This window comes from Acanthopagrus latus, chromosome 8, assembly GCF_904848185.1.
Source record: "Acanthopagrus latus isolate v.2019 chromosome 8, fAcaLat1.1, whole genome shotgun sequence".
NCBI classification, from domain to species: domain Eukaryota; kingdom Metazoa; phylum Chordata; class Actinopteri; order Spariformes; family Sparidae; genus Acanthopagrus; species Acanthopagrus latus.
The window spans coordinates 19,178,065-19,206,036 of NC_051046.1; the positions used below are offsets into that span (position 1 = coordinate 19,178,065).

Consider the following 27,972-nt stretch of genomic DNA (forward strand, 5'->3'; position numbering starts at 1 on the left):
ATCGCACCACAGCTGCACGACCACAAGTATGTCCGCGCTTGGGAAAAGCTAAATTTAAAAGTGTGCAGGACAACATTCGCAGCTTTCTGTAAAGATCTCTGTCCTCACTGCATGCCCCCAAATGACAGAAAACCACTAAATGTGTTTTTACTCTGCACGTCTCCAGAAAACTGTTGATCACATGTAACATCTGTATAAGAGTTGGACAGACACGAGTCCATTACTGACAGTCAAACTCCTCACAGCTGAAACTTACAGTTTAGTTGTTATCAGCAGTGTTGGTTGTGACGCGTTACAAAGTAACGTTACTGTAATCACATTACTTTATTCAGTAGAGAGCAGTGTAAGGCATTACTGTTCTGAATGTAGTAATTACATCACAGTTAGCCAAGCCATTTGTTGAACATGAGGAAAATAACTTGACTGCAAGGTGCACACTTTGCCCGTGTTGGAAAACTTCTCTCCACTGCTGGTAACACTACCTCAAACTTAATGAAGTACCTATAGAGACAGCTCGCACACACAAACCCATTTACAACATTAGACACAGTGAAATTATCTGACTGCCGGTTGTTCAAGAAATGGCCTGTGGGCTTAATGGCAATAAAGAGCCTTAAGAACACAGTTTTTTGGATCATTATGCTGAGAACAACACGGTTGTCGGATCTGATGTTTTGGTCACCACAAACATGGCATGGAATCTGCCCCCAGGTCTCCTTAAAAAATATCCGATTGTGATATCACTTTCTCCCAAAGTCTGTTCATCTTGGGTGATGCCTCTGCATTAAGTGACTTGACTGCACCACTGGCTGATTAGACCCGAACTGTCCTCATGTTTGGGCGGAAACTTTTGCTCCAAGAATGGAACGCCTTCTCTGCGCCAACATTAAATCTGTGGCACGCCTCTCTCGTTCAGCTGGTGGCCTTTGAATGATTATCATAAGGAGTGCTTGATAAGGTGGAGGAGTATCACTTGAAATGGGAACAGCAGCACTCATACATATCAAGTGGTTGATGGCGATTCCAGCTCGTAAAAATAGCCGTAAACGACGAATAGAAATGTGATTAAGTGATGGTTTTACTTGGTAAGAATATCACTATACTGTAGTTCTCTATGCATAGACATGCATTTTTCTTTCTTTCTTTTCCTATTTGTCTCTCATTGTATTCTATTTCTTAATTGCCCATAATTGTGTGTTTCGGATGTCTGTATTCAGTATTGTTTCATCTTATTTTGGTTCTCCATGTTAACTCCTTACATAGCCCAGGCGTGGTCTGGGTGTATCTAAGGGATGCTGCAGTCGCTGGCGGGTGCACCTGTAGTTATAAAACAATTATTAGACTAAAACATTGAAATATGCCAATTCTGATATGTTCATATACTTAAAACGGACAGAGCAACCTAATGCAGACAAGTTAGCTTACCGTTTGATATGCCATGTTTGTAGTTGAGCTGTGATATACAAACTGTTGTTTGCAAACTTTGCATTTGCCTTTTTTTTCCATTTTCTATTTTTATAAAAGGCTGCCACACTGCTGATGTCTTTGACATGGTAGAATAGCAATGACTGTAAATGAAACACTTAAAAATCAATAAATATTTAACAAACCACCGGACCTAGGCCTTCTAGTATGTTCTTCAATCTGTTTGTCTGTAGTGGGTTGGGCTAATCCAAAATAGTGAAAACAAGGGGGGTGTTCTGAAGACACACCTGTGAAACAGGGGCGCTCTGAAAACACCCCCATTAGCACTTGGTACTTTCCTCCTGATGAAGTCAAATGCCATATGCAGGACACACAGCATTGGGATGGAGAGGACCGCTGCGTGTTTACCACTGCCATAGCAGCATGTAATTAACACGCCAAAAATTGACCAATCAGAATTTTGGTCGAGCCAGAACGTATCGACCAATAAATCGACCAGTCGACTAGGAGATTACAGCCCTAGTTACAGTCAAGTGTTGTTGAACGGCAGCTTATGTCAGGTCATTTCAGGTAAAAGGTCATTTTTTAAATCAAAAGGGTTTTAAGAACAAAACAATGCCCTTTTTGCTGCATCTATTCTGGAAAATGTGTTGATGATGAATTGAGGAGTCTCACAGCCTGGAGAAAGAAGCTGCTCTGTAGTCTGGTGGTGCAGCGGCACATACTTCTGTATCTTTTGCCAGGTGGCAGCAGGGTGAACAGACTGTAGCTGGGGTGGGTGCTGTCTTTTAGAATCCTTCGGGCTCTGTGCAGAAATTTCACTTCACCGAAGTTGACCAGAATCTGGCTCTGGAATTTAGCCTTCCCTAGTTTCCCTAGTTCCCTAGACTCTTTTCTCTGCTTTTTTATGTCAGGGTGGTGAGTTTTATTTATTTTTTGTCCATTATGAACTTGATAGTAGTGAATATAAAAAAATATACAGTTGTTTCACATAAACAAATGTTGAAACACAGAGTTGAACTGCAGTCACACGCTTGAAATTGAAATTCAGGTCATAAACATGTATTGACAATACATTTAACATGTTCATGGTCTATAACATGTAAAAATGTGAACACAAGTCGTTTGCAGAAACTGCCATCATCTTATCTTGGCTGGTCCAACAGGAACAATTATAATAGCAATTAAGTTTGGATGATACTGAGACGACGACGACATATTGACTAATTTGTTTCAAGCACACACTAGATTTAATTCTAACAGCAGTGAGAAGGATGAGGAGGAAGATTTAACCCTCAAACGTGTAGAGTGGCTCTTCTGGGGGGAACTGCAGGAAGCTATGACAAAATGGCTTGCCAGAAACGTAAGGATTAACAAATCATGTGATGAGAGACAAATAACGAGTCCTGATTTATAAAGGTTAGCTTATTTAATGTTTTACTCTCTCTCTTAAATTCAACTGACACTTCTTTGACTCCTTTACCCATCTGACATATACTTCATATAAATACTGTCAGAGAACACCAGCTCCTCCACTCTTTGCTGATACATTTCTTGTCGATTATCTCCGTAACTTAATATAATGGATTATTTATGTCCATGGTTTCTGCGTAAGGGGCAGAAATCTAAATTAAAAAACAAGCACAACATCAAACTGCCCAGAGTAAGAGGATCCGAGTACTGTGAATGTAGCCTTTAATGATCAGTTCAGACTGGGTCTGTGCCGAAAGAGGGCCAGGAGTCAAGTTGCCAATTTGCAATTATAATTAGCCTCCAAGCCCCTTAAAATGTAGATTGCATATATTCTCCATGCTGCCATGTCCTTGTATGATATTCGTCCTAATTCGGCATGAAAAAGAGATTAATAACAAAATCGCAGATGTGCTCATGTTGCGGGCGTGAAGAGCTCTCAGTGTTGTCGCATTTGTGTATCTGAAGATATGCTGCAGCTGTTTTAAAATTCAAGCGTCCTAAATCATTCAGTTCACACCATGTAACACCACGCACCAACACAGAGTCCCCGCTGTTACAACACTCCTGTTAAGCATTAGCCTAATTCAAGTGCAGCAGCTTTCATGCGAACAGGAAATTAAAGAGGAATGTTGGAACATCTGTCCTGCTCTTATCGGGAACCAGAGTCTCTGTGGTAATCAGGAGTCATCGTATTGTCCTTCTTGTTAGTTTTTTACTTGTGGGTTTTATATGAATCGCTGTCTGCAGGTCTGTTTCCTAGCCTCGAGAATATACAATTAACTTGGTTGAGATTTGGTGTGCAGATTTCCCTGGAGGACACACAGATTCAGATCTGGGATTTGTACCAATACACAAACGGTATTTTTCAGTCTTGTGATGCAGTTATGCACCAGTGGGACGGTTCAACATGCAGAGCTCCATTCTCAGAGGCAAGGTCTTTATCGATGTGCTCCTTTTGGACGGAAAAAAAAAACATAAACACGGGGGACAGATATCAGACATCAAACAAATATTGACAGCGTTGAAGGAAACTGCTGCTCTTAGACATGTCATTAAATGAACATTTTTGATTTCTAGCAGATGTCTGATATTCTGAAAATTATTATGTGTGTTTTTATCATCTTCTGAAGAGGGTTAGGCGCTTCAGGGGTGTTACATTGATCCGACTCAATATAGCTATTCAAATACCAATGATCCAATATACTAATGCAAAGTAAAAGCATCCATCCATAATAATGATGCTAAATTGGACATATTTATTTAGCTTAGGAAAGACATTCATCTTGTTGCGACATTTGTCTCGTCTGCCTGCATTTACATTTTGATGTTTTACCTGGAGGATACCTTTTCTTTTCATATCTATTTCCTATCTTCTAAGCAGCCACTCATTTATATTAATTCCCAACACTCAGCAGAATTACCGAAAGACTCTGTTGCTAGCTCTGCCCTAAAAAAGCTGCAATTCACTCAAGGACGCACCATCTAATATTTGAATCATCTGCAGAAACACAGTGCATTCATGGGCTGTCATGTCCAACCAAGAAAATCAACAATGAGAAAAGGTAGATGCCGTGAAAAAACACAGGGTAAATGCAGTCATTTACTGCATTTAAATAACATTGGTTAGCAGCTGTCAACCCAAATCTTCGATGTCAGGGTGTTGATGCCAACATGGAGAGATTTTAGACCACTACACTTTGACAAAAAGCTAAAGCTAAAAGAATGTATCTTAAGCACATTGAGGTCACTAGTACTTGATTTTCATGTGATTGTGAACTGAGCTGAGCTTGATAAAAATCAATAAAACAAAAGTATGTACGGAAAAACATCAGCAGTAATGTGAAGTGAGTGCAATTTGATAAAGCTGATGTGCTAAAATGTGCAACACCTATTTCAGGTCCTTTTCAGAGTCTTTGAAGCTGAAATGCCAGAGGGATTTTAAAAATATGAGGTTGTTATGAAAAGATATATCACATTCTTAATTACAACACACGAGTCTGAACACTAAAACACTTTTTAAACCGAGGTAAAAATAAAGAGTTATAAGTCTGTGAAAGCACAACAATATTATTATTATTATTCTAATTCATCCATCCCATCTGTCTGTTGCATAGTCTTGATGTGTGTGGGTATATTTAATAGTACTTTACAAAAGCCGTGGTATTACCACATTTTTGTGTATTTGTGTCTTAAAACCAGTGCTAAATGTACCCAAAAGTCACACACAGAATCACATATAAGATTCCTTCCCTATGAATAGTACTTAGACATACACGTAATAGTAGATGTCTTAAGGTTTCTGATATCAACTGTAAAATTAAGAAAAAGTAGAATTAAAAAAATGGATCTGATCATTGGAAAAGTTTTTAATAGGTTGACCTATAATATATTGTGTATACATACATGTAAACATGTGTGCAGTTGTCATGCTTAAGTACATTTATTGGCAACAGATATACTTTTAATACTAACATAATTTTATATCAGATACTTTAAGACTTTTACTCAAGTACAATTCATATGATAGACTTCCACTTTTACCAAAGTAATATTTTAACACAATATCTTTACAATGCTGTGCTCTATGTGGCTACATGCTGTCTACTGAATGGTGGATGTTATTTTATATGCAAGTGTTTTGCGCACTGTATCACTGTCCAGTGTTCATTGGTTTTGAAGCATTTTGCCAAAGGATGGGAGTTGAACATTTGCCAGCTGGCTAACACATGTCTAATTTATGGAAATGTTGATTAATGTGTGTTGTCCTCATTAGCAAAGAAAATGACTTATATTACTTACGGGTAACTTTCCCCAACATTACATTTTAGGCTAAATTAATCCATAAATAATTACTGAGTGTGTAAGTACTATGCAGCGAGAGTCAAGATGGTGATTTTATCAGGAGCCGAGAGCCACTGTCAATGTTCAGTCCAGTCAAATAGAGAACAGGCTTCAGTGCCCAGCAGACCCGTCAATGCCTCAATATTCTCCACGCGCCTGATTAAAGACATTATTTGCACTATTTTGTCCAGGGAACATAGCTGTTAATTCTAATTTCAACAATCTGCTCCTGGGAGCGACTTCATTAAAGGGAAAGTTCCTTGTCAGCTTCTCTAAGTTGCAAACAAGCTGGAACCATTATCAGCCGTGATGATGAGCGACAGTCAGCTGACTATTGATACAACAAGGGAATGCAATTACACATCAGGGGCCTGGTGTGTACTTTAGATATTCATGTGTGCTTTGGAGACAAGCTAAGCTAATTCATGAATAGATGAATAAATCAATTAAAAATTGATGAGGCGATGCAAAGTCCTGCTCACAGACATCTACGGGTGACTGGTCTTTTGGCGTTGCGCTGCATGACCTTCTTCTCTGTGAAATATGAATATGGATTTCCTGCCAGAAAAATCAACGGCTAATGTATCAGAACAAGTCTTTATTAACTGTTTTAAAATTTCAAGTTGCTCTGAGAGCATTTCAGGTCGATAGATGACACTTTAGACCATCACAAATACAGGAGGGGGGGGGGGAAAGATCGAATTTTCTCAGGCCAGGCTTGTCTTGTCTCGCTGATAGTAGATGCAAATGACTATTTCCTCCATCTGGAACACATTAAAGAGAATATCTTATCATATTCAGCTGCCAAACAAAGTTATGACAACTTAGTGCATGGTAAACCTTGCAGCCAGATAGAGAATGAGTAACAGCCACAGTTACAGACACACAAGTGACAAAGGCTAACCTTGTTGTAATGTTTTCATCTGATTCATGTCATCACTGAGTGGATTTTAGAGCTTCAAAACCTCTTTTCCAAGAACGATCTTCCCAGTACACTCTCTTTCTTTCACATTTAAAAAACAGCTACTACTTTAGGATTTACATCTCAAGCAAGCATATATAGTAGTAATGCTCTAATCACAGTTTGAAATGAAAATACTAAAGCGGTGGCTGTCACTTTGGGTGTCACTTTGTTCTAGAAGTGGTTGGGATATAAGGGGTCAGATGAAAAATATACAACAGCACTGACTGCACAAATAACAGCCGTCCATTTCCATCACATCTACAGCTACAACAACACAGCAATAACAATATCCAAATATCACTATTCTTAAACAAAAAACAATAACAGAAGGTATGACATCAACAATGTCAGCTACAAAATAATAAACCAACCGGACCTTTGGTCATTAAGTTAAACTGTGTTGTTGTTTCAATGATACGTACTTCTTTAGTTCAACCAATGATGACCAATGATTCATTCAAAGCACAAGGTTTATCGATATGTGAAAACAATTCAGCTGCAGTAGGTATTGTATTACTTGTGTATTTATCAATATTTATTTTACAACGATAAAATCATTTATTTTCTTTTTTCCTCTAAATCCACACATTTGACATTTTTAACTCTGTATAATTAAAAAAAAACACAGCTGTCAGTCTCATCATGAGGGGCAGCTGTGGGCTAATCAATCATAGACAAGAACAATAATTCACTTGACACTTTTCTTTAAATGAAGAAGCTTAATTTAAATCAACCCAAACTGCATGATGTCCAAGAGGAAAAGGGGAGAAGACAGAAGAAACTATGAAGTCTTATTATGTTCCATTAAATTAGACAAATAAGGTGCAGATGGCTTTTCAAACTAGCTTCAGCTAATTAGCTAATCTGTCCATCTAATGTGATACATTGTGATTTTACAACATATCGCATCTATTATCTAATGAACAAGAACAGTTTGGTGGTTAAGGTGGTGCAGACATGACCCCAGTGTCCCCAGTGTAAATAAGTATTCATATCACGCACACACACCACATTGTTAAAGATTAAACCAGTGACTGATTAATATTTTTGTCTTGTGACTTCTTACTGAAACACAGTGTCTGGTCGGGGCTTTTTGTAAAGCTTCTGATGTCTATGAATTGTAAGCAGCTTCGTCAAAGAGATATTTGCCATCGGTCTCCGGCTATTTCATTTAAATATCTGTTAAATATGTAAAACGTTTATACACCTCATAAAAACGCACAGAATAGACTATCTTCCAAAAGTGAACATAGATTTGTATTTTCTTCTTCAGTCTGGTCTCATAAATCATCTCACCACCTGTCAGATTAATCTTGTGATCTTTGATGGGGGCTTGACCTCTAGTGAGAGCCACTGTCCAAACTACAAAGCAGTTGAAACCAGCTCAGCCTTGACTGACTACAAAAGTGAATTTACTACTTACACATTGTTGCATCAGTATTCACAATCTACTAAAGTAGCAAAATAATACATAAGTTACACAGGCCAGTTCCTGCAGACTGAGTACGTCCTCTTTTCATACTTTAAGTACATTTAGCAGATAATACTTACATACTTTTACTTGAGTAGGACTTTAAATGGAGGGGTTTTATTTGTAATTGAGCATTTTTACAGAGTGGTTTTGGTTAAGTAAATGCTTTGACTACCTCTCCCACCTCTGAAAATAGCATTAATTCCTGATGCGATGAATGATTAATACGGGACCTTGAGCTATGCAATGAGAGCGATGATTGTGCGAGGCAAAAAAAAAAAGTCAATACTTTCCCTCATCTCCCTCCATACATCATCAGATTTCCAATCACAGAGGGAATGTAGTGGATCACAGCCGCGGCGCTGAGAATTTTCCTTCATCTCCGGCGGCCGGCAGCACTTTACATCACCTCCACGGCCCAACTTGAACTCCATCCATTAGCTTGTCAGAAACTTTGAATTGGAATTGATCCCCCTCACCATAATTATTCATCTGTCTCTGTTATTTATTGCTGTGACAATGGAGTTGCTTGCTTCCGTGGAGGGTGTTTGGTTTGATTTTGGGTTGCAGAATCAGAATTCAGACAGCGGCATGTTAGCCCTTGAAACACTAAAAACAAATCTGTCTGGAGCAACAGCCAGTTAAAAAGCTTTTACAACAGTTTGTTTTTGTTTTTGTTTTTTTTGCTGTGTCTGAGTTTACATTTCCCAAAACTGATTCACAACGTTCCAAGTTTAATTAGATATTTAGACAGCTAAAATAAAACAACGAGGATGTGACAGCTGGTTGTTCATGTGGGTAACAGTAGATTGACAGGGAATAAAAGGCGGTGCTGATAATGAAAACACCAAAAATGACTAAAGCACAGAAACAGGATGTAAACGATGATGGATTATGTCACTCGGGGGGGGGGGGGGGGGGGGGGGGGGAGAATAATGAGCTTTAATATTTCATGCTAAGGATGTAAAAAAAAGTTGTAAACAACAAGACACGGTGTCATGGAGGTGAAACAGCTGACACAGTTCAGCAGCACTACACAGGAGGAGGATGAATGGTATTTTAACATGTCTGCCTTATAACAAACTCACTGTGAGGCCTTGACTGAATGAATGAGTGGATAAATTAATAAATGAGGCTGTGAACAGTTTACCTCTTGGATCCAAGAGGCGCTTCAGCTGGAAACCACATTGCCTCAATGTTAGCAAAAAGGCTGTACTGACAGTGGTAAAATAAAGGCGACCTTAAAAAAAAAAAACCCTGTTGGAAGTCGGTGGCAGAAGCACTTGAGCAATATTTGGGCTGCTGCAAGCCATGAGGAATCCCACAAGACTAAATCTGAGGTTACTTTCAGATGTTTACCACGTTGTGAACATGAAATCACTGGATACTTTCAAGGAGGAAGGCTGGGATTTAACATCTGTAAAGCTGGTTATCTTTAGGTTTGCAATCATAATTGTGGTAACAAAACCAGGTGTTTTTGTTGTAACAAAAACAGATATATTAAGCCAAAGCATGATTTTTTCCGAAAACCCTTACCGAAGTGGGTTTAATGCGTAGATCAGAAGCACAGTGGTGTAACAAGATAACACTGTGAACTTAACTTTAAGTAACATAAAGTTGCAACATATACTTTATTTCCTGAAACATGCATTGCCAAAATTTAATCCGACGACCGGATGGAATCTCACGTTGGCACATTTTGCACTAACAACTCAAAACCATTTTAAATCTCCTATAAAGGCACAATAGTTTGATTGTATTGTTTTGGTTTTCTCATGTTATACATATTTAAAAAATCTACTAATTTGAACAGTGGCAATAAAATAAAAGGTTTGGATTTTGCAAATTTTTTGTTGGCGTGACAAATACTTAACAAGACGTGATGAATGACGGTTGAAGGGCCCAACTGGGAATTTTTGCCTTGTGCCCCAACAGCCTCTAAAAGCCCCACCGATAACACATGTTCATTACTGCTTTCTACGTAAGATCACAGTGATATGTAAATTTTTTGACGATCAGATCAGTAAAAGAGCAAATTTAAAGGTTGTTGAGGAGGTTCTTTTTGTATCAGATCCATCTGTTTCCCCCTCATGGTGCAACTCATGGGCAGAAGACCTTAAAGAACTACTCAGATGACTCGTCAAACAAACCCAGGGATTATCTGACCGACTGTCACTGCCTGGATGAATAAATGAATATCCGGCAAATGCGGAATCACAAGAGAGTCTTGAAGCTCATTTAACAAAGCATTGTAGCGTGGCTCTTTCCATTAATGTCCTGATGTTTGACCGACACTGATAAGAACATTAATGTAAAAAACACCCACAAGGTGTCTGACAAAATCACTCTAATGTTACATATTTCCATGTCTTGAAAGGCCTTTCTTTAACATCTCTTTGTTTTCTGCCCACACTATGTAGGCATTTTTCACACCCTAAAATAAATGCAACAGATTGGACGGCGTCATTAACTTCCCACCACTTTGCCTGTGGGACTCATTATGCTGATATAATATTAAATATGTACATGAAATATGAACTTGAAATAAACGTAATGATACATTTACTTAATCACAACTTTTTATAAATATTCCAGGCACACGCTGCAAACAACTGACAGATTCAAATTACAGTTTCTCCATAGGGGTTTGAGTGTTTTCAACCTGCTCTTATGTTTACTTTATCTGCTGTTTACTGACTGCCTAGCAGCATTAATGAGTCACTGTGAATAATCAAAGGAGAAGAACAAAATTGAGAGTTTGAATTCAAAAAGTATAGACAGAGGTGTCAAAAGTCCACACATTCTATTCTCAGCAGACATACAGATACTTGTACTGATTCAAGTCTTTACTCAAGTTAAAGTAATAAAGAAAGTATAAAAGTAAAAGGTATCCCTCAAAAGGACATTTCTGTGCGAAGCTCATGTCATGTTAATATAATTCTAACACTATTAAACTCAACGATTGTTGAGTCTCATTCCCAGGATGTCAAATACCCACATTTTGGATTGGTCAAGCAAAAACTGAGGAAATTAGAAAATCCAGGCAGAGAGCTGCAGGGTCTCTGCAGATACAAGAAACTAATACAGCTTTTCTCCCTTTCTGTCTGCTTTTGTCCTTATATGTCTTTTTACATCTGCTGTACGAGACATGCACTGAGAGGTTGAAATCAGTCTTGTGACCTTGGGAAGGTGGTGTGTAATAACACTAAATAAAAATAATGGATATGAATAAAAGGGCATGTTTTGAAAATATAAGGAGTAGGAAGCACTGCACAGCTATTTGTGTTAAAATGTGAGGAGTAAAACTAAAAAAAGTTGCCAAAAGATAATAAATACTCAAGCACAAATACCTTAAAGATGTACTTATGTACAGTAACAAAGTATTTGTGCTTCACACACCCATGAGTATAGATGAGAATAAAGAGGAGGAAAAAAGAAGAGATGTGGCTGTCTCTGTAATGTCTTGGTGTTTCCAAAGATGAGCTGCAAACACTTGAGTGGACACGTGCTGTTTTTGGATTCTGTTGTAAAAAAGGAATCAATCTGCTGGTGGCTTTGTTTACACTAGAGTCACAAGATAAGTCTGAGGGATCGCGAGGAATTTACCAGGATGGGAAAGCAGAAAAAAAATGGCGAAGAATATATATGTAATTTCCATGTTTTTCTCCAATCTCTGCTTTGCTCCCTTGTGATTTAATGAATAACTTTAACACTCAAGGCTCCTCACAACTGAAAATGAAACTGAATTTAGAAAAACAGGGAATATAACATCACTCTTTAAAGGCAAAAGTTGTTTTTTAATATGATTATTCAGAGAAGGTTTTTTATTATCTGTTCTTCTTGCAAAGGCTCTGACTTTTTTGCAAAGATCCATTCCAGTTTCAAGGCTCTTAAAGATGTCTGTATATTAACTCTCAAGTCAAGTACTCTTGCAGGTTAAGAACAACATAAAGTGCTGGTCACATGTTTTATTATAGATCGCTAAATCTTATTTTCATGTCTTAGCAGTTTTGCGCATCTAAGATTTGCTTACCACCTGTTAAAGGTGGTGCTCTGTGTACTTCATTTACCTGTTTGAGATGCCTAATCCCCAGCAGTCGCTTTGAATAACAAATATAATACATCAGAAATAGCATGAACTGATATTAAAACATCACAAATAACTCAATTTTGATTAAAAGTTCAGAAAGAGTCCTGTAATTCCAAGCTCCAAACTGTTTCCATGTTATTTATATATATATATATATATATAGATATATATATATATATATATATATAGATATATATATTTAGTTTTTATCATAGGTAATGGATGACAGTTCACCGAGTTACAATGCTCCCCTCTATAAACTGCTAATTGCTGTATTTTCTAACTGCCTGCACCATAATTACATGCTTAAAAAGGCATGAAGGGTGGCCATTAATGTCAGCTTTGTCACTGTAAAAGGTGAACGCAGAGTTCCTGTGAGCTGAAACTGTCACCCAATCAGCTGTCGAATCTCCTGCTGTGCTCCTGCTCCATCCCCACAGAGATGAGGTCTGAATATTTCATAACCGATCATTTGAAGGGTTGCACGAGCTCCCAGTGTGACTAAATATTCAGTGAACCGCTACTCACATTTTAACCCGGTGGAACAGGATGAAAGGCGGCATCGTGGACGAGACGTGAGCTGCTCCTCGGAGGACCGGCCAGAACTCCCTCTTGGCTGAATCTCCTGGTCAGATATTCTGAAACCAGATAAATTATTCAGCAATGGATTTAAAGCATCTTTAATAGATATCCAATACATTCATACAGGATACAAAGTCAAACATCTAACAAAAAAAATACAAACACTGCTAAATCTCTGTGTTGTAGACCTTCTTCGAAACATTTTGAGTTTCCTGTATAGAGAACCATAGACCGTATAATAATGAGTGGATCGAGTCACCATGACATCACCCATGGGTGGTGGACAACCATTTTGAAGCCTCGAGTTTGGCATTATTGCCATTGCCATCTTGGTTTTGGAGCCAGAACTGAACGTATTTGGGTGGGATGGGACATTAATTCACAAAATGAACATCATGCTGTGTCGAGGAAACTTTAGAAGAGTGATGGGACTAAAGTGCAGCTCGGCTTCCTTTTTTTTCGATCCGAACCAGACTGAGTCCAAAAGAGAATAACAGAGCCTGACCCAAACTCGGCAGGCGTTCAGTTTTTTTAAAGTCAGAACCCAAACTGAGCCTGAAGCAGTTAAAGGTTCTGTTCAGACCAGTGATTTCGCCAGCTTCCACCAATATGACTAGAAGAGACAGTGTATAAGCATATATCTATAAAAATCAATTACAATTAGGTAAAAACATTAAATATATTGTCACTGTACTATTTTCAATTGAGTACATGTCAAAGACATCCCTGGTCATGAACTAAAAACTGGAGAATGTGGCCTCAAGACAACCACCATCGTCTCTGTTCCTTAAAAATCTGCAGTGTCTAGTCCTAACGACTGCAGCCCTGTGGCTCAAACCCCCATTTTGGTGAAGTGCTTTGAGAAACTGGATCTCTAGCACATCAATTATAACATCCCTGCCAGCCTAGACCCTCAATAGTCTGCTTTCAGAGCATGCAATATCCACTGCCCTCCCCTCAGTCTTCACACACCTTGACCTATGTTTCAGGTGTCTGTTGATTTCAGCTCAGCATTCAATACAATATCCCCCATGAAAACAATTGGAAAACTTTACACTCTGGGCGTGACTGTGTATCTGGATCTTGTACTTCCTCACAAACAGACCTCGGACTGTTCAACCACCTCTCTCAGGGCAACAGTGGATGGACAGTAAGGGTTATTTTATGCTCAATGTCAAGTATGCACGCAGAAACGCAGAAACTGAGCCTTCTGTTCGAACTCTACGTTCATTTCGTCCTTTTCTGCGCATTTTCTAAAAGTCGACGGATATGGACTGACGGAGCAGTATCTCTAGTAGTCATGAGGGGCAGTGTAGTTATTAGTTCAACAAGATATGACAGGACAAGAAGAAGAAGTTTCAAATATGGCACATTGGTCTTACTTTGCCCTTCTAATGGTTGTGTTGCTTAAGATCTAGGCCAACGTGACAGACGCATGGAATATGTGAGCAGTGACAGTTATATGGTTTGAAAGCAGCATCTATTTTCATACATGAAGGGATCATAAATAAGGACAATGTGCAGACAAACTAGAGAAAATCGACAGGATCCTGAGATGTTCCGGAGGACATGTCTCCATGTTTCCCCAGTGGCAATTGCACCCTTGCGGCGGGACCATTTTGTGGCTCACCCTTCACTCTGATCTTGAGTCAAACAGATATCAGTAAAGTGTCAGATTATCATAACACAGGAACAGCAGCCTCATGGTTAGTACATAGACCCTGCAGCAAAAAAACATCTGTGTTCGTGTCGCTATCTTGGTGCAGTTTGCCTGTTGCACTGTGACAGAAAAGCCTACTGGGAAAAACACGATAAAGTCAAGTCACATGACCAACAGAGTTTCACTGATGATCCAGTTCTGTATGCTGGACCTAACACAGCGGAACCATATGTAAATGTAACAACCTCTAACATAACACCTGACCTGAAACAATTTTAACCTCAGCTCTGATTACATTCAAACCTAACAAACAAGCTTCTGTCTTAGCCACAGACTCGAAGTTCTTTTTTTGGTCGTATGGTTTTTGCAGCATCCATTCATTCTGTAACCCTGAGTAGGAATAGATGAATGGATAGAAGACAAGGCTGCATTGTAGCTCTAAGATAATTCATAATGCTTGTGGAGCATCTAGCTCAGTTCACTTACAGAGCATCTGACACTCCAGTCATTCTTGACTCTTGCATAAAACTTTAATCAAACAGAAAAATATGATGTTTTCCCAACATAATGCCGGCTTTCTCTTTGTTGAGTGAGTCATTTATTTGAGGCTTTCCTCATAAAATGAAAAGATGAGAAACTCAGACTGGCTGCTGAAGAATTTAGGCTCGTGATGTCATATACTGTCACATCATAGACTGCCTTTATGAATGATTGCATATTGTTCACTTTGTAACTGAGCATGTTTTTGCCCTTCTACTACAAAACTGCATAGTTTTAACATTAATGTTTACTATCTTATCAGGCAGGGTGATGCTTTCAGGCTTCTTTCCAGCACCCATTGGTGTCCATTCATTTTTGTATGGTGTTGAAATGTTGATATCAGCAACGGGTGTGAACGCCTACAGTTGTGTTTTTATATTATGTGGTATAATTATGTTATATCATGTGGATCAAATCAGCCTACACTTTCAACGTCACCACTGCACTGTGCAACTACAGTGTATTTGATTTCATTATTAGGTTGCAATGTGTGGATACTAAAAAAATACTAGTAAAATCATATAATATTATAAAACACCCTAACCCTGCAATCTATATATATATATATATATATATATATATATATATATATATATATATATATATATATATATATATATATATATATATATATATATATATACACACACACACACACACACACACACACACACATATATATATTCTAATTTCAGAAGAAGAAGGTAATAATGAACACTTACTGCGTTATGACAAGGAATTTAAAGGGCAATGCTGGCAATATTCCATATTCAACAGATGCTATGCGAAGACATCAATGCATTTGTCTGTCTCTCATCATTTTGCTACCATGTCTGTGGCATTTAAACGCAATCATTCCTATTACGGTAAGTGTTAGATCTCTAAAAATGGGTCAGATTTATATAGTTTTTAAAGACAGAATAAAAGTAATAATAAAACATTTGTGGTTAATAGGCTACAAACAAAGAATTACCACCTTGTGGTTTTATGCCCCTGACACCTAGTTGACCTGCTTTTCATAACACTGAGATCTGTGCTTCTAGGTCCAATTTGGTGTTTCCAGGCTTAGAATGGGAGCCATGTTGCTGATGCTGTTTTTGTGAGAGTGCTGTCGATAGTTTTACCACAGGAGAATGCAAGGAGGGTGGAGAGAGAAGTTGTCTATTTCTGCTTTAATAAAAAAGTATTATGTATATCTTATACAGAATTGGAAGTGATCACTATATATGAAATCAGTCAATTATTTCCAGTGAGACACATGCTGCCTTCACCCTAAAGAGACTTTTTACAGAGGTCCAATTGAGCTTCATCACATGGCGCAATGACAATCACCAGCTTGTGCTGAACTACAATGCTTAAAAAACAAAACAATGTTGCTGCAAAAGAGCTACAAATTTCCAAACGTGGTTGCTTCACAAACATCTCCAACCAGGCAGCACAGAAGATCTGGGCAATCACCAAAGTTTCAAGAAGGCCACGCAAGATCGGCACCACCAACTCTTAAACCTAGCTGACTTAATGTGAGATATGGTCACAGTCTCCTGTTCTGTTCCTGAGTTATGCTGTTGAATAATGGCCATTAAAGCTGACCTTTGAACCTTTGGATATTAAATGTCAACGGTTCATCATTTCATCCTATTAGACATTTCTGTAAAATTGTAAGCAGCTCAGCTCATTCTTGAATTATGGCCGTGAATGTGTTTTGTGAGGTCACGGTGACCTTTGAACATCTTATTAGTTAATCCCTGAGTCCAAGTGGGCATTTGTGCCAAATCTGAAGAAACTCCCTCGAGGCATTCCTGGGATATCGAATTCACAAGAATGGGACGGAAAGATGAACAACCAGAAAACATTATGCATCCAGTTACATGGATGCATTAAAAATGTTACGGCCATTGAAAGTCTCCTTGACACACAAACTCTGTGGTCATCTTTCAAATGCAGCAGAAATCACATTATGGTTCAGTGGTGTTTGGCATTAACCCTGCTGAGCACGGCAGCAGAAAATCAGAGGCTGCAGATAATGTGGTGTTGGGGAGAAGGTGATAATGATTTGTCAATGAGTCTGCGTGTTTGTCCACGTTGAGGAAACAGCCAAACGCAGAGGACATTTCACTTCAGGCCAACGCGCTCACTGAGTTCTGTTCTGATCGAACCTTGAGGGTCCTCCAGAGCCTTTCCACCGACATCCACCCACCCATCTGCCCACAGTGTGATTCTGGAACAAAGCATTTGCCTCAACCTCTCATCTGGTAATCAATGTGGAGAGACCACTCAACATAATTGATATAGGATGTGATGATGTTTTTTTTTTGTTTTTTTTCTGCACTCAAGCACACACACATACACAAAGCTGGAGCACCCAGCTAAGTGGAGACTGAAGAGGATGGCGTTGTTGTAGAGGATACATTCCCATTTGCATATGAATAACAGAGAATAATGTATTCCTCCTGCTTGTTATTGTTCGAAGTGAAGCAGTACATGTGTTCCCTCTTAAATGAAGCCATAATGAGCAATTCTGTGCTTGCTGCAATTGTTTGCGATGCATCACCATTGTACTACATTGAGGGACGACTGAACTGCTTAATTAAAAATCATATATAGACCTATTGTATCACTCAAAACTTACATATCATAGAAGTTCAAACAACCGCAGTGATTATTGGGTTTTCTATTTGTGTGAAAAAACTGATGATGATGAAAATTTGATGTATATCGTCAACATGTGAAGCAACAAACAAGATGAGGAAAAAGAGGAGAAACAGGCAGCAAACCAAAAGCCTTTGCACGCCAGAAAAGAAAACCATCAGAGCTTGGGGACGTGAATGAAAATGTCCTACAGTAAGAAACCCTAAGCTGAGAGAGAGCAGAACTCCCAGTGGCTTGTTTGACTCACTCATCTGAGCGAGTCAAACATAACAGAGCAGTGATGGACGTGGCTTGAGTCTCACTGGGTTTCCTCGATGTACTCTCCTATGAATTATGGATGAAAAAGTGCCGGTTTGAAGAAAAAAAAAAACAAAAAAAAACAACCTTTCAACACATACAACCAAAGTGCTGACTTTTTCACCATATTTCCGTGGTGTAAAAGGCCACAGTGTGACCTAAACTAAGTGCTTGGCTAATGACCGTCTCATAATGTCTGAAACCACCCGTCCAATGGCGGAGTGGGAGTGACTGTGTCCGACAGGTTTTGCATCTTTACTTATTTAATGTGTAGGAATTCTGATTTAAAGATAACGATAATAGTCACAGTTTTTGTAGCGTCGTGCACTGACATCAACAAAAACCACAAGGTGGTGAATAAACCTTTCAAACGTTACCACGTCTGTTAACAGTTGTGCCTCACGCGCATCGTCAGCAGTGGCGTTTTTTGTCGTATTCACCACAAGTGAAGCGATTACAAATGTACGATTGGGGTCACTCGCTCAGTTGAACCCTGCAAAATAAAACGGCTACAGCGGCTAGCTTGTTTACAGTCGTACCGTTAGCAAGCAAAAGGGGTCAGTGTTAAGTAACTTCCCAATTAAAGGAAGTAGGTTGCCAGCTTAGAGGTTGTTGTTGATGTCTCACCAAGCAGTGGGGACTTTGACAACTGTACACACAAATAGAGTATGAAATGGGACAATTGGTGCCCAGTGACAGGCGTTATATCAACTGTCTACAGCTGTTAAGTCAGAATACTCAAGCAGTGTTTATCTACCCCAAGTACTCACCAGAGGCTCCGGTTCTCTGTTGTTTTTCCCCTCTTCTCAGTAATGTTACATTCACGAAGTGAGGTACATTTCCCACTCCAGCTCCAGTCAGCAGTCAGCAATACAATATAATAACAGCCGCCAATGGAGGTCACCTCGGTGGATTACAGCTGCAGGGTCAGGTCGATAAAAACAGGAGAGAAGATAAATACACTTTTAATCACAAAAGTAAAAAATCGATCTCTGAGCTTTCCTCTTGTCAGTAAAATTGGTCTGGATCAGAGCACAATCCGAGGTGTTTTTTCCTCCAGAAAATCTGGCTCTGCACCCGACTCTCTCCTCCAGCACTGGCCGACTCCCCCTGCTCCATCCCATCCTCCATACAACGCTCTCTTGTTTTCATAGAGAGCCCCCTCTAGTCAGATTTGACATATTTTACACTGAGTTTATGAACCACTATCAACAAGGATTAGCCAAGTGTGTGGAGGTGAGGAAGTAGGCACGGTTTAAAATTCTCTCTCAAGCTCTTTTTCCATCCTTCATACACCTATTTCCACCATCCTTTGTGTCGACAAGTGCAACACAATGAATGCCTTCAGCACGAGGATGTCTGAAAGTTTTCTATGTGCGTGTGATAGCTTCAAATAAGCCCTCCGTGTTTCCTGCCTCTTCCTGCGCTGTATATTATTGTTTGTCCCTGGTGTTTGTTTATATATATTTTTCTAAATTGTGATCAATTAAATTGAAATCTAAATTTTAAGATAAATTCTATCGTGTCCCTCTCTATGATTCTCTATATTCTGTTTGGCCCACTGTCAAGTTTGGCCATTTGGAATAGTTACGAACACTTCCCTCCTTAAGGTGTAATCAGGATGAAAACAAATCCAATCTTCTTGCATTATTCACACAAGTTAGACCGCTGGACCACCTGTGGCCTCAGTGTGTATCCCCCACAAACACCCACACTGTAGGATTACACAAGCAATTCATGCACTGACCAAGTTCGTGTTTGTGTTCAGCTCAGCCACTAAATGATCTCCGATCTCCGAAGAACCTCCGGCTCTTTCTGCCACTACCCTCCAGTCTCTGCTTTTCAATCTTGGAAACTCTATATATCTATAAAGTAGATTCTTAATGTCCAGGGGTTGTCGCACATTTTTCTGCTCAAGTTGAAACATTCTCAACTTGCGTGGATGGGTCGGCGTGGCCCGGGGCAGATTCTTGTCTCAATCTCTCTCTCTCTTTTTTTTTTTTTTTACTTTTTATGCAATCATGTCACATTTAAAATTCACCTCACAGTGTGAATGATTAGTTCTCTCTTGCACTTGTAGACTGTTGGTACACTTGAGATGTGGGGTCCAGTTATGCATACCACTTCCCTTGTTCAGGTATACTTAAACTCGAACGAGCCTGTGTTGTTCTTCAGTGAGGTTAATGAAGCCTTGAGAAATGTGAAAAAGTGAACCGATATACCTGCCCAATACCTCTCTAAGTACAGAGGTTCTCCACAGTAAAATGTGTTTTTTACAGCACTAAATTACAGTATATTACTGTACTCTGATGAGACACATCAATTCTGGTGTTATAGGATTGAAATTTCTTACCAAATCTTTTTTAAAAAGAGTATTTAATGGGTTGGCAATGGCTCAACACACCTTCTACTGTTTTAAATCATCCTCGCCTTGCAGGCCCAGTGCTGACATGCAGAGTCAGCTGTTTTGGACTTCTTTACATCATGAAATTTACATTAATAATGAATGTTAACATCCTCCATATAAAAAATATAGCTTTTTTCCATTGCCATTGACTTCGTGGGAACTTCAAGTTGTTTCCTGGCTAACCCTCGTCTTCCAGACCTTGCTTTTGACAGCTGCATCACCGGACTGCACTCTTTCCCTAGATGATCCCTCTATAAACAGCAGGGATGCAGCTATGTACTGACAGTCCCCCACTTTCACAAACCTGAGAGCCTCTCAGCCACTCTGGCCAGCTAGCTCAGCTAAAACACAGGTGCCAAACAGAAACTTCAACAAATGACCGTGAACATGGCTCTAGTGAATGTTGGCAGACATTTTCCCAGCATAAACTGGGACAGCAACTGCTAATGGCAGGTTAGCTCTGATTACTTGATGGTCCTGCTACACTGAGTATTGGTCAGCCCATCACACACATCCCTCTGGTCAGTATCCCCCCACCCCCCACCCCCTGGTCACACACTACATTATCACACAAACACACAAGTGCAGTGGATCTCTTGTGCGGTAAAGCAACTGAAACAGGATGGAACGATTGATGAAAAGCCTGGAAATATGGTGAAGTTCTGCTTCTTGGAAATTCCTTGCATGTCTGAATCACATCTAACCAAACTGATTGCTTGGGCTGCAGCCTCTCCTGAGGATTGACTTGGCTCATATTTGCAAAAGCCAGTGCATCCAAAGTTCACGTACCTTTGATTCAACATCGTGACCGCTGAGATGTGAAGAGACATTAAGAAATTTATGGCAGCACGCTGCCGCCTCCCCTCCACACACACACACGTCCCACCCCCACATTATGAGCCAATGTCACCTCTCTTCCATTCAGAGCAGGCAATTCAGACTGATGCTGTAATGAGCTGCTGTTTGTTTGGCTACAGGCTGTCTCAGATGACGCATGATGCTGTCACTCAGATTTCAGCGGCCCCGTTGGCACTGAATCACCATCTGAGTCTGTCACCGCCCCATGTTTGATCAAAGGCAAGTTTTCAAACAATTTCAGCGTTATCTCTGGCATAAAATGTCCTTATCCAGGGTTTATTTTCTTCTTTTTTATTACTGTTGTTAAACCTTTTATTCATCCAGACAAGCCCAGAACATGTTCTTATTTACACCAATGACTAGGGAATTTAACTGTGGGGGAGGATGTGTTACACATCATTCATTTGCCAGTACCCTCATCGCCAATCATTATGTGTTGTTGGCTGCTTTGCTGGAGCAGCAGGGGCTACGTGCCATGCTCAAGGGCACATAAATCACAGTTTTTGACACCGAACCCGACATATCGGAGCTGTACAGTTGAGGGTTTATGTGTTCAATTAAAAGATGAATACTCACAACTAGGAAAAATGCAGGCATACAAAGAAAGATAACTCAATAGTTTTTGGAAATACAGCAACCTGATTCGATTTTTTTCTTTGGTATAAACATGTTTTTGTGGCTTGTATATAATTAAGGAGTTTATTTCTCATTATCTCTACATTCCCACAAAAATATTCTGGCAAAAGCTGAATTGTTTTGACATTTAATGCTTTAAATTTCCACTCTGCTGCCCACACGGTTTCCCCCCTAATTCATGATGACAGGGTGGCTCCAGAGGTACATAATTGTACCTTTCACTGCGTACACACCTATGAGGTAAACAGCTCAAAATGTCAGTCTGAAAGGTAAAGCAAAAAACTGGATCATGATTTTTTAACATCGTTATAAGGTTTATCTCAAGTCCAACTTATTCTCTTTCCCCTTTTTCATTAAGTGCAGAGAATCTATGTTCAAAGGACTATTCTGTCAACCACATCTCAAAGTCTCAACCAGCAAATGAGCAAAAATCCTTTAAATGGGACAATTTCTAAAGTAACGTATTATTAAGTCTGTCCAGCGGGTTCAGACTGGTTTTGGTCAAGGCACAAAAACTGGGAATTAATTAGTCCGAGGGCCAGGTTTTTACTAGAAAAGTAGTTCATATGACACACTCTCCGACCAGTCAGCAATGTTTATACCAGATCCAAACAGCCACATTCGAAGGCAGGGAGAAATTACAGGGAGGTATCGTGATCGTTTAAAATGGGCAAAAGGCATGTTTTAGATGATCTCTTGGTGTTGAACTCGGTTGTTCATGTGAAAAACAAAATAAATATTTGTGTCACGAATAAAAAAAGATAGCTAGAGGAAAAAAAAGTTCCAAGATCTGGCTTTCTCTCACCTCCAGGCCAATCACAGTGTGAAGCGGGTGTGAAATCTGGACCACCTATTTCTAACCACAGGAGAGGGTTCCCAAAGCTATTTGACAGCCCCAAGAGCAGTACTGAGGGAGTCCCTTTAGAGGCCTAAAACTGGAGCATTTTGCAAGACTTACATCTATATATGGTCTTTATTTAATGTTCCAAAAATTAGGACTGTTGACTCAAAAAAACAAAAGCAGGAAAACTAAATAAAAAGATTAAATTACATTACACTGCACACATGTACATGATGTAGAGACCGAACAGCATCCAACTGAATTTGTCCACTCGGAAGTACTAACAGTCCCACAGATGATGTACCGTTGCCCTCCTGAACACTACCAGAGCCGTGGTATTTCAGTGGAAGGACACCACTGGTCTGCTGCAGAGTCTCGGTGTCCTTGAGAGAATGACTGTGCAATGAAGCAACAAAGTGCTTTATTAGATGTCCCCTGATAGATCTGGTCTGAGGTAGAATTCATGTCTCCAGTAAGAGGGATAATGTTTGGCTTCAAGTCAAGAGGGAGGGTCCACAGGGTATCTATCACTTGAGGTGACTGAGTGTCAAATAAAAAAGCAGTGCCGGGTAATTTTACAGGATGAAAGTCAATACAGTCAATACAGGCAATCATCTGAGGGACGCCCCTTCGCTTTTCTTCAAGCTACTCACCGGTACAGTGAGTACAGTGATACAACAGCACTGGGCCAAATGGTTTTAACCTGCTCAGAGCAGATTTGTACATGTAAATTCAGATTGTAGTCAGATTAAAAAACAATTAAGTTAAAGGAGTTGTCAAAATATGTTTCCGCTGGTTGCCTGCTAACCTATCTGTATGATAGGCTAAGTGACTGCATATAAACATGACCATGACATCAATCTTCTGATCGAACTCTCAGCAAGAAGTCAATTGAGTGCATTTTTCCAAAATGTCAACCGATTCCTTTGAACAATTTAGACACTTTCAAGATATACTTTCAAGATATGGGACTGAGGAAATGCATTGTGAATCGTTAATGGACTTTAGAGCACAGGCAGGCAATAGTTCCCAGCAGTTTCTCTCTGCTCCAGAGGCTGAGAAATAAAGGATTCAGTGAATGTTTACAATTCTGTCAAGCTTATCAGAAAACCCTTGGGTTTTAAGAGGTGTTTTCAAATAACAGGGACGGACCCTGGGCCTGGTTAACAAAATGTTTGGTTGAATGGACACGAACAATGTGGAGATTTTAATTCAAAACATTTTTCCAGTCAAGAAGGGCTGCAATCTCTTTCATCTTGAATAAAACTGTCCAGCTTAACATTTTAACCCCCCAAAGATCCAGTTTAATGAAACAGTAGAAAATCCTTACTTTAAGAGGCTTGAATCAGTCATTTAATTTGAAATAAACTCAAAATGATGATCAAAACTGTTGTTCTACGATTCATCTATCTATCAACTAACTGGGTAATTGATTACTAATTCATTACTAATAATTATGAATACATTTCAGCTTTAATTGCCTGAAGAATAACTTCATTAATATCAATTAATTGATTATCAAACTGACTATTCAATTAAATATTGTGGCTACAGATCCAAGCAGCCTGTGAATAATGTTTTTTGTATGACCTCTGACAGACTGTAAACTTCCATTTTGTCTTCTGAATTATGCAACTAAAACACAATTATATTAAATGTTTTTCATATTTCGGTAATGTGCTGTCTGAAAATTCCGCTCTTATCGCAGCCAAACAACCAGCATTGGTCTGAGTTTCACCCTAAAAGATGACAGGGATAAGAAGCCGAGACTTACTTTCATGTCTCCAATTTTGAGTGTGCAAAACAGGAAGGAAAAAGGAAGCAAACCAGCCTTTGATTTATATTCAAATGAGAAGTATACAGGGGAAATTGGATTTCTCTCTCATTTCAGAGAATGAATATCCTGGTGGCAGATCGTATTGTATCATCTTGTGGCGTTAATATCCAGCTCTGAGCGTCAGGAGCTTTTCTTCATTACAAAGACTCAGAGGAACTTTTACACCTCCTCGCCGTGGAATGCAATGACAATTTCCATTTCTTTTCCAATGTTCAAACAATACCCCCGAGGCCGTTTAAGACATTTTTCACTCGTTTTAATTTACACATGAAAGGCAATAACATATCAAAGGAGTTCTTCTTTAAAAAAAAAAAAAAGTCTTTGCATTATATCCCTTATGTCAACAAACTCTGCTAATTCTGTACCTCAAAGCAAGCCAGCCGGAGGACGATCCTTTTGTAGGTGTAAGTGAGCTCAGCATGTGCGTACAGTGATGAAAAATTCAACAACGTACACAACCACTCTAATCAGACTGCACTGACTCCTGGGAGACAACACCATCAACCAGTGAACCACTGAGAAGAGCCACTCTCCATTAGCAGTAAGCCCTTTCTGGGCGAAACCCTTTAGCACATAATTCTGAGTTTGATGCATACATGTTGTAATCCCCAAGCGATACATTCGCCGTCGCCTCACTTCTGTAATGTTACAACTGTCACAAACACACAGGTTGGAACGAGGGGATTCTCAGGATAATGGAGTGCGATAAAGCAAGCCCTAAATAGTTAGAGTTCCAGTTACAGTAAGTTTAAAACTGGACTGAGGTGAGATAGCTGCCACATCTTTCCATCTGGGAAAGGCTAGGCTTAAATGACATCTGACATCTCAGCTAGTTTTCTATATCTAGATACGTATCACTGTCCTGCTGTTTAACCAGTGTGGTAATTCCTGTGTGACCTGGTTCAGGTGGACGATGCCAAATGTAGCTAAAATCGGATGTTCAGATGAGGTGAAGCTTTCTGAAGTTATGGCAGAGCTAATCCAAATGAAAACAGGTTGGCCCAGTCGGCGGTTAGACCACTTTAGATGTTTAAGGTTTGATTCCTCCCGTGTGAACAGCCCTAATGTCCAAGTTACCTTTAGCAAGGCACTCCAGTCCTAAATACTCTCTGAAACAGCTCTGCTCTGGGACTTTTAAATGACTTGAAATGCATGTCAAGATGCTACAGACTGTGTTGAATTTTCTCTGGCGCCACCTAGTGAACATACACGAACCCATACTGAAACAGTTTCGCTTTCTTGATTTTTATTGCAACACTGAAAACTGACCAATCGTTAGTGTTTGTTCAGCAAGATTAGAAAAGAGCTCACTTAGCTTTTGCCCAAGTTTTAAAGTATCTGCCTCTGAGATTTTTGCTGCCACCAAATAAAATTAAAGTGGATTTAATTTTTGAATGTAGTGCTCACAGTATGAAACGGTGTGTTAAAAACTCAGTATTTCTATAACCAATTGTATATATGTTAACTGCTCACAGAGTGTTGTGTGGATAAAGTAACACCAAATGTTGATGAAGGTTTTCGGTCATCCAGGTCATTATATTAAGTGCTGCATCGTAGACGACTGGCCAATTCACTTCTCACTGTGATTCACACACCAAATACGACGATTAATGTAATTCTTGTGGTGGAGGCAGAAATCGCAGGGACATATCAGTCAATACCTGGACAAATAAAACCACACAGACCTCCAGATGCACTTTTTTTTTTTTTAGCATTTGCGTGAACTGGTCCTTTAAGCCTAAAGCGCATATGATACAGAAGCAAATATTCAACAAACAAAGCAATTAAGTTACTTTATCACTTTCCCTTACAGATACCTAAGATATGACCAACTGTTTTTAAAGTGCCACTTTTTATTTGCTTTGAGGATGTGTGACTCTTTGGTATGTGTGATGTTTGTCTATCAATGTGTCAGGTTGAGTTAATGCTGCAGTGTAGTGACAAAGTTGGCAACTTGATAGAACCTTTTCTTTCCATCTCTGCAAACATCTTCTATACCAATCTGATATCTCTGTTGAATTTTTTTTCTTCACTTTTATCGCTCTTTTGCATGCAAATAGTATTGACAAAACTGCTATAGCGAACCGATCCAAATAAATTAAAGTTCTCTCATCACAAAACTGAAGTTGAATAGTTCATGAGAATATTCTGTCCACAAATGAGCTTCTTCTTTTACTTCCAAAGTACAGTACATCCAAGCTCCTTGTGCAATCCAAAGGCAATAATCCATCTTGATCCTCCCCATCAGTCTCCTCCTCAAAGTATCCCAAAACGACACACCGATATTGTTTAGAAAATGAAAAGCTGTCAATCTGCAAACAAGCAAACAGTGAAAGGGATCGCCGAGCAGTGAGCAAGGCATATGGCATAATCACAAGCAACAAATATTTGTAATGTTAAGTGCAAGATCCAAAATCAATCCGCTGCCAGTTCTGGAGCAGCTCTAACCTCCAGAGGAGCAGGAAGGATTTTGAGATACTTTTTATATCGCTCGCAGCCATCTGAGTCCTGCAACACATCTGCACACAGGTCTCTGCACATATGGAGTTCATTCTGTCACAATCAAAATAGTTTGTTCCTCCCCTGCCTTTGGATTAGTAAGGAAGTTCTGTCGCTGGAAGATTGCCAGGTTGATTCCCTGCAGGGAAGGGATAAGTATTCATCTCTGGGCCCTCTACAGTTGGGGTACATTTGATCGCAGCATTTTTTAAGTTGGCAACTGCTCCACTCAAGCAGCTCAGTGGCCAGCAGCAGAAGGTTTCAGTCAAACTCAGGTGTGAATGTCTGTGTGTGTTGAGTAGGTGTGACTCTGCTGATTAAGAGCAGGAGCGTGCAGCCAAACTTACTGCGTCAACTAAAAAGCATAAAAGGAACAGATCATGACCCGGAGACCTGATTAGAGCAGTCTCACTCATTTACACCTTAGCTCTATCTGTAGTATAAAAGCAAGACCTTTTATACCCCTATAAAGACTTAGTATCCCTACAGCTGGACAGACCTGCTTTTTCTGCTGGACAGAGGACTGGACTTGGATAAGAAGCAGTTCTGTTGGCTTTAAAATGGCTACTTGGTGGCAGATTCCCCATCAGGCCGCATGCTAAAGGGCTCCAGGCGCTCACTCTCAGGCAGCATGTTGTTGAGTCGCTCCATCAGAGGCACTGTCTGGTCGATGCCCATCTGGATGCGTCTCAGGATCATGGACATCTCGTTGACCTTCTGGATCTGCTCGGCATACTTAGCGTAACGCTTCTGGCGCTCCTGCATTATGCTGAACAAGGTTTCTACTGACAAGTCCATCTGGAGAGAAACAGGCACAAGAGGAGAAAAGAGAGATTAAGTGCTAAGTGACTTCTGATGACACTCGGAATCATCTCATAGTAAAGCAGAAGCAAAACAGCTTA

At 39.6% G+C, this 27,972-nt stretch overlaps 2 protein-coding genes across 8 annotated transcripts in view; both read right to left on the reverse strand.

Moving 5' to 3' along the window:
• LOC119024189 (alpha-1,3-mannosyl-glycoprotein 4-beta-N-acetylglucosaminyltransferase C-like) overlaps positions 1-12,835 on the reverse strand; it is a 51,846-nt gene extending 39,011 nt beyond the window's left edge. Inside the window, exons 1-2 of one of the 3 annotated variants that reach the window (XM_037106715.1) lie at positions 1,426-1,548; positions 1,260-1,317 (exon numbers count right to left, since the gene is read on the reverse strand). The gene's annotated coding sequence lies outside the window, so the exon portion shown is untranslated. Of the gene's footprint in view, positions 1-1,259; positions 1,318-1,425; positions 1,549-12,792 lie in introns of those variants that run through there. The other 2 variants (XM_037106713.1, XM_037106717.1) reach the window with 2 other exon arrangements.
• Positions 1-27,972, reverse strand: part of borcs5 (BLOC-1 related complex subunit 5) — a 37,649-nt gene that overhangs the window by 6,852 nt on the left and 2,825 nt on the right. For 2 of the 5 annotated variants that reach the window (XR_005076416.1, XR_005076414.1), the window contains exons 4-5: positions 27,570-27,868; positions 12,793-12,902 (exon numbers count right to left, since the gene is read on the reverse strand). Coding sequence is in view for 1 of the 5 variants with exons in the window: in XM_037106719.1 (XP_036962614.1) it covers positions 27,635-27,868 (234 nt within the window). In the remaining 4 variants the exon portion in view is untranslated. Of the gene's footprint in view, positions 1-12,792; positions 12,903-25,800; positions 27,869-27,972 lie in introns of those variants that run through there. The other 3 variants (XR_005076415.1, XR_005076413.1, XM_037106719.1) reach the window with 3 other exon arrangements.